Source organism: Vespula pensylvanica, chromosome 2 (genome assembly GCF_014466175.1).
Source record: "Vespula pensylvanica isolate Volc-1 chromosome 2, ASM1446617v1, whole genome shotgun sequence".
Taxonomy (NCBI): Eukaryota; Metazoa; Arthropoda; class Insecta; order Hymenoptera; family Vespidae; genus Vespula; species Vespula pensylvanica.
This window is the reverse complement of record NC_057686.1, coordinates 6,736,595-6,743,050: the sequence shown is the minus strand read 5'-3', so window position 1 is coordinate 6,743,050 and position 6,456 is coordinate 6,736,595. Positions and strand designations below refer to the sequence as shown.

General features: G+C 34.1%; 2 protein-coding genes and 1 long non-coding RNA gene across 4 annotated transcripts in view; 1 reads left to right on the top strand and 2 right to left on the bottom strand.

The window, feature by feature from the left end:
- The window catches only part of LOC122627213 (DALR anticodon-binding domain-containing protein 3), a 2,049-nt gene extending 724 nt beyond the window's left edge, over positions 1 to 1,325 (bottom strand). The window contains exons 1-2 of the mRNA XM_043808188.1: positions 788 to 1,325; positions 59 to 689 (exon numbers count right to left, since the gene is read on the bottom strand). Coding sequence (XP_043664123.1) covers positions 59 to 689; positions 788 to 1,066 — 910 coding nt within the window. The 5' untranslated portion in view covers positions 1,067 to 1,325. The remainder of the gene's footprint in view (positions 1 to 58; positions 690 to 787) is intronic.
- A 79-nt stretch (positions 1,326 to 1,404) lies between these two features.
- The window catches only part of LOC122627207 (FHF complex subunit HOOK interacting protein 2A-like), a 16,389-nt gene continuing 11,337 nt past the window's right edge, over positions 1,405 to 6,456 (bottom strand). The window contains exons 1-6 of one of the 2 annotated variants that reach the window (XM_043808173.1): positions 5,268 to 5,677; positions 3,245 to 4,318; positions 2,703 to 3,153; positions 2,257 to 2,620; positions 1,681 to 2,181; positions 1,405 to 1,609 (exon numbers count right to left, since the gene is read on the bottom strand). In XM_043808173.1, the coding sequence (XP_043664108.1) occupies positions 1,510 to 1,609; positions 1,681 to 2,181; positions 2,257 to 2,620; positions 2,703 to 3,153; positions 3,245 to 4,318; positions 5,268 to 5,312 (2,535 nt within the window). In that variant the 5' untranslated portion in view covers positions 5,313 to 5,677 and the 3' untranslated portion in view covers positions 1,405 to 1,509. Of the gene's footprint in view, positions 1,610 to 1,680; positions 2,182 to 2,256; positions 2,621 to 2,702; positions 3,154 to 3,244; positions 4,319 to 5,267; positions 5,678 to 6,456 lie in introns of those variants that run through there. The other variant, XM_043808174.1, reaches the window with a different exon arrangement.
- LOC122627216 overlaps positions 3,244 to 6,456 on the top strand; it is a 9,693-nt gene continuing 6,480 nt past the window's right edge. The window contains exons 1-3 of the long non-coding RNA XR_006326813.1: positions 3,244 to 3,383; positions 3,525 to 3,618; positions 3,679 to 3,769. This is a non-coding gene — a long non-coding RNA (uncharacterized LOC122627216). The remainder of the gene's footprint in view (positions 3,384 to 3,524; positions 3,619 to 3,678; positions 3,770 to 6,456) is intronic.

The window sequence follows — 6,456 nt, the reverse complement described above, 5'->3', positions numbered from 1 at the left end:
TATTAATTTTTTGTTAATTTTTCAAACTATATTTATAATCATATAATTTAAAAAAAACCTTTCGTATTGGTAAGACTTCTGTCTCCACTTGTTTGAATATTAATGCAAACAGGACGACTGGGTTTAATAGCCAGTAATTCGAAACTGATAGTAGCCTCTGCCATATTTCGAATGAAAGGATCATTATTAATATCTTGTTTCTTTGTGTGAAGATATTTTTGATCATTTAGCTCTATTATTGTCTCCATTTTATTATATATATATCTCCTCCAAGTTAATGTTGTTTCTTTCGTATTTGTTTCAGAATTTTTAACCACACCACACACGTATCTTTTAGAATCTTCAGTTGTTTCTATGTGAGACTTACTGCTTAACATAATAGCATTAGGACAAACTTTCTTGCATACGCAATATCCTTGCAAATCCAAAATTCTTTCACTGATATTCTTTATTAATTGTAATCTCATGCTAGTTAATTCTGATTGCTCATCTGGAAGAAATGTTAGGCAAATATTTTCATTTGTAGATGCATTTCTTCCAAACGATCGTCCTTTTTGAATGACCGTATTTATAATAGTTTTTATAACAGATGGTCTTCCCAAAAATAGGCAAACTCGTTCGTTTTGTAAAGTACATTTTGTTATCTGTAAATTCCAAGTTTTACTAGCTAAAATGAGTGATTGAAAAACCTAAACACAATAATATTGTATTATCTAAACATGAAAAAAATGTATTGAAATAGGTTAAGTTATGTTTTGATATGTATTCTATTTTTACTCCATTTTACCTTTTCGTTAGTATTAATCTTTTCCGTTTGTTTTAACTCATTATGTCTAATGTCTGCGCAATGTTGCAAAATATTAGTACAATTTTCATTGCAATTTAATTTATCCAATAAAACGGTCTTCCATAATTTGAGGCTAGGTAGAAAATACAAGTCTCCATTTACAGATAACTTTTCATTGTTAACTCTGATAATTGATTGATCTTTACACTCGAAACCCGTTAAATGAAAAAATATATGATTAATGAGTGTTGAAATAGAATTATTTGGTATATTTTCCATGGAGAAGTTTTATTCTTGTTAAATGTCTGAAAGTTCTTTTCCGCAATTAAGGTTATGTTTTCTCTTCTTGTTTGTAAAAACCAAAAACGTAAAGTTTACAAATGTATAGTTTGAATAGCTTTTTTTATTAGAGATATTAAGTTGATCATGAAAGATCTTTATGTCAAATACTACTACGGTGTTTAAATTAGTTTATATATATATACACGTATGTATATGCACATATATATACCATGCGCGCGCGCACACACATCACACATCATACACACATATCTATATATATATATGTGTGTGTGTATGTGTGTATATATATATAATATATATAATACAAATTGATCTCAGAAATAATATTTTATCCGAGCATAATTAAAATAATACAATAACAATAATACATCCATTAGTAATACATTAACGACTAAAATTTGTTCATTTTATATTAAGTATCACATAGAATGATGATATTTGACGTATGCTATTGCGGCAAGTCCCTTACAAAATTCTTCTGTAACTACAACAGTTTCGAGCAATGTATTTTCCTTCTCTCTGTAATACAGTAAAAATATTATTTTCATTGTTTTTTATTATGTAAGAAAAAAATTTAAATAATTACTTACACATCGTGGATACAGTCGTCCAATAATCTCTCTCTTGTTTCTTTCAATTTTTGTTTAGATTCTGCGGTCTTTGGTATTTCGTTAACTAGCTGCTTGACTACTTTCTGGAGACAAGTAAATAGACTTTTTGTGCCAGGCACTAGCGGTAAAAGAGGATTTAATAAAAATTCATGCAAGTATGGATGCGGTAAGAGTGTTAATCTAGAGATTACAACCGTAAGTTGCAAGTTAATTTCGTATCTTTGCTTAGACATATTGCAAACTTTATCGAAGAGCATAGTTAAAAAAGGTCCCATGTAAAACCGTGTAGCACCATGATCAGCTTCTGGTCTGGAATCAGAACTAGCAGAGTCGTCATGCGTTACTGCTTCCAAAGGCCATGCCATTAAAAAACAATCCCTTAATACAGTAGAATACTGTTTTTCCAGAACAACCATGCATCTTTCGTAACTATTGATATCAGGATCGGTTTGAAGATAGCGTGGTACCAGAGATAAGAAGCTAAAGCAAAATCATGTTCTAATAAGGTATTAAAGTGCATATTGAAACATTCTGAAAAAAATCATGAGGGCTCACCAATTGACGATCCTATGAATATTACTTGGAGCCAAAGTTCTACTATGACTTTGTTCATAAGAAAGATCTAATGTACTTTTCTTTTCCCTTTCTCTTTCATCTTCTTCGTCGCTCCAGGATGTAATGGCACTATCTGCGGCCGTATTATCGTAATACCCTCGACTTGTCAAATACATCAATGCAAGACAGTGCAGAGTATGTTCGTTTCTTTTATCTATAACTTCTTCGAACAATTTCAACGTCTCTACCGTCAGTTCGTCGCTGTCCGTGTAACAGTTATTTATTAATCTATACAAAACCGGGGACGTACAAACGTTTGGAATTTCTGGATGCCTATTGTGTCCGACAAGCCAGTAGCTCACCTCTAAGAATTTCCACAAAATGTGCTTTTGTATTTTTTTTTTTTTATAAATTAATAATCATCTCATGTACAAAGACGCGTATACCTGTACACAATGTAGAGGATGCAAGCTCTTTCAAGCATTTTGTAATCAACGCCGTTACGAGGATAACTTGATGATCGGCTAGCGCAGGCGTAACTATTTTTTCGAAGAAATTTATTCTAACGTGCTTTGCCAATACATCGGCTACATCCGTAGAAGCTTCTCTTATAAGCTGATTACAATAATCGAACCACATGTAAAAAGCTGCGACTTGTCGACAACCAGGAAACTTCTTTTCCTTCGTCCATAAGGGCGAATCCAAACCCCAAGTTACGTCGACAACATCGATCTCGTTTGGATCTACGTGAGCTGGTATGGCGTTGAAAAGATTCTCCAAACGACTAGTTATAATTGACGGTAAATCGCTTTGTGCTACCATTTCAGCGAAGGTGGTATCTTCGAGCGAAGCTAAAACCATGATGCCTTCGCAAGCTCTCACTCTAACCGTGTTGTCCTAGAATGGAAAACGAAAGATCGTTGAAAGAGATCCCATATAAATAAAATAAAGCAAAATAAAATAAAATAAAATAAACACGATTGTTTACAGCACTGTTTACGTAGCTCATAAGGGCTTCCAATAGAAGGCACTTTGATTTCGCTGGTATTCGCGAAGGTATCAAAAGACTTCGTCCGCAATTGTTCTCCATTGGATTATTCGTTTTGTCACACGCGTTGCAACCCTCGGTAAGTCTCGAGTCTTTCATACTTTGTAAACACGTTTCTATCTCGGCTACGGGATTGTCAAGTTCATCGCAAAGTTTATCCGTAATATTTTGATTGTTTTGTGTATCATCCGGCAGGTTCATAGTCAATGTCGAATTGCAGTAAACATTTTGTGTGAGCGGGCTCGAGGATTGGGATATATTCTCCGTATCTTTGGAAGAAGTAGATGCGTTCGAACGCGTGGAAGAGTTAGATGGTACGTCTATCTTGATACAGCTGATATTAGAACACAAAGACTTTCGTCTATTGTTTTCAGGATTCAAAAGATTCGGATTTACCAAGGCAATCGCTTGTGTATTCAATGGTTCGAACAAAGGATTAGAATTGTTCTTTTTTCTGTTTGGAACGTAAGTAACCTTTTCAACTTCTAATCTTTCCGAACTTGAACGATTCGAGCTACTTGCTTTTTGTAGCATTGGTACGTCGTTTATTATGTTCGTCACGTGCGGATACTTGCAGACTAAAAAACAGAGCGTTAAGAGAAATTGAATCTCTTCGGTTTCGATCGGAGACGGTGAGTTCCCATTGCAGAGTACGATCAGACGTTGTATAGGTGAATAGATCGAGGTGTGATGTAGCAACGGGTATTTTGATCGACCAAGTAATTTTCTTAGGAATGAAAGACAGACCACTCTCATACCAGGTGGTGTCTCAGCTGTTGCTAATGAAGCTAACAGATCCAAAAGTTTGTGCTGCAATAAGTACTCCAAACATGGCCCAGGATCATTCCCATCTTTTTCCTCTTCCAATAAAATCTCAAGTAATCTATCGAGATGTTTTGGTATACTGGTCGATTGTATTGGAACTTTGCAATCGTTCAAGTGGTTGATATAAAAATTCATAAGTTGTTTCCAGTGGTATGTGAAGTCTTGTAGCGGCGTAGCCGGTGGTGCTATCTTAAAATCAGATGTGATAGAAAGTTTAATAGTATGAGGCGCGAGAAATATATATATATATATATATATATATATATATATATATATATGAGCCGTTTATTTTGAAAGCGACCTAACTGCATTTTTCAAAAAAGAAAAAAAAAAAAAAGTCACGTTAACGTTCCCAATTCTGATTTTATTTTATATATTCTTTTCACAATTGCAAAAAAAATGGACGCCAATTTCGAAATAAACCGCACATATATATATATACATATATGTGCGGTATATATACGTATGTATGTATGATATGAAACTAGATGCGTACTATGTATATATATCACATGCTTCAAGTATACATAAATACTAAATTACGTAACGAGAAAAGAGGAACCTATAATTTCGATGTCGCATTACGGTATCGCATTGCAATCAGTCGATATAAATGAAGTATTTATAGATCAATATCAATAGAAGTTATTAAACTCATATTGAAGTTGAAAACGATAAATGAAATCAAACATTTATAATTTTGTTTCTTAAGAAAGGACGTATAAGGAAAATAAATATGACACGTGCGCTAGAGAATACAATTAGAGGCCGGCAAAGAGAGACAGAGAGAGGGAGACACAGAGAGAGAGAGAGAGAGAGAGAGAGAGAGAGAGAGAGAGAGAGAGAGAGAGAGAGAGAGAGAGAGAGAGAGAGAGAGAGAGAGAGAGAAAAGAGACCTTGAAGAGCGTGTGCGCGACAACTACGAAGGGACGATCGATGAACGTTGTGAAGGTGGAAACGTTTTGAATATTTTTCTTTTGCAGCGAACATAAATATATGACACTTCCTTGTATTGTTAAAAATTTCAAGATAACGCAAAATATATGCTTTCATGGAAGAAAGAAAGAAGGAAAAAAGAAAAAAAAAAAAAACGACAAAAGGAGGAAAACGATTAGGACAATTATCACTTATCACTCACCACGTCGATAGCATTTTTTAAGGCGACGTGTATGCCGCTAATCATTGTTCTACTTTGCCGAGGATCTTGTCGGAATGTAGATCGATCGAATCAGAGGCGCTGCTGAACCAATACCAGCATTATTTTCTCGTGATCTCGCGAAACACAACATTCTCTATCGCTTGTCAAACCGCAATGTGTGTCTCTCTTTCTCTCTTTCTCTCTCTCTCTGTCTCTGTCTCTGTCTCTCTCCCTCTGCACGTCCGTCCGTACGAGTACTCAGCGAGCTTATACTCTGAAGCTTTGACATACGTTAGTTCGAATTTTCAACGGTAGAGGTAGCAGCGAGGCAACGTTAAGATAACAAAATACGAGCTATATATATATATGTATACGTAAGTCGACGCGTACATGTTTTCCTCACACGTTTTCGATAAGGAACGCTTTTAATTCCAATGAAAAAAAAAAAAAAGAAAAGAAAACACGATTAACATTAATTAGTATAATCGTTAACGTTAATTTGATGTAAACATATCGCGAGAATATTATCTTATTTATTCTTGTAACGAATTCAAAGTCATAGGAAGAGATTTTCTTGTTTTCTTTCTTTACTCGAAAGGAACGAAAGCGTTATAATTTAAGATCTTTTATTTCGTAATGTCAAGTGTACAAGTCAACAGCATCTAATATCGTTGAGTTAAATGTAAAAAAAAAAAAAACGTTCATTCTCGAGAGCGTCTTTTTCCATATTTTCCATGATCTATCTCGAAGCATTCGTGTTATCGCACACAACGACGAGCGCGCGCTTCGAGTAGAATTGTATAATGAATTCGCCTTTATTTCCAATTTTTATTTATTTATTTATTTATTTATTTATTTTTTAACTTCATTTCTTCTCATCGTCGGCAGTAATCGTTGCGTCACGATCGAAACGTTTAATTAGATAATTAACAAATTTTAATTGGATTCATTCGAAGATCTTGAAACGATCAGATATAATAATAAAAAATCACGTTTTATATTTTCAAATATAATTACTTCGTCGCTATAATTTCTCGAGCTATACAGTTTCTAAAAGTGCATGCGTCCAAGCGAACGACTTACGATTATTCACGCAATTTAACGTAATCTATAACAAACTTCTTGTTTCACTTCTTTGTTTCTTTCATAAATAATTCAGAACGATCGATTGTTACATTCGTCTATTAAA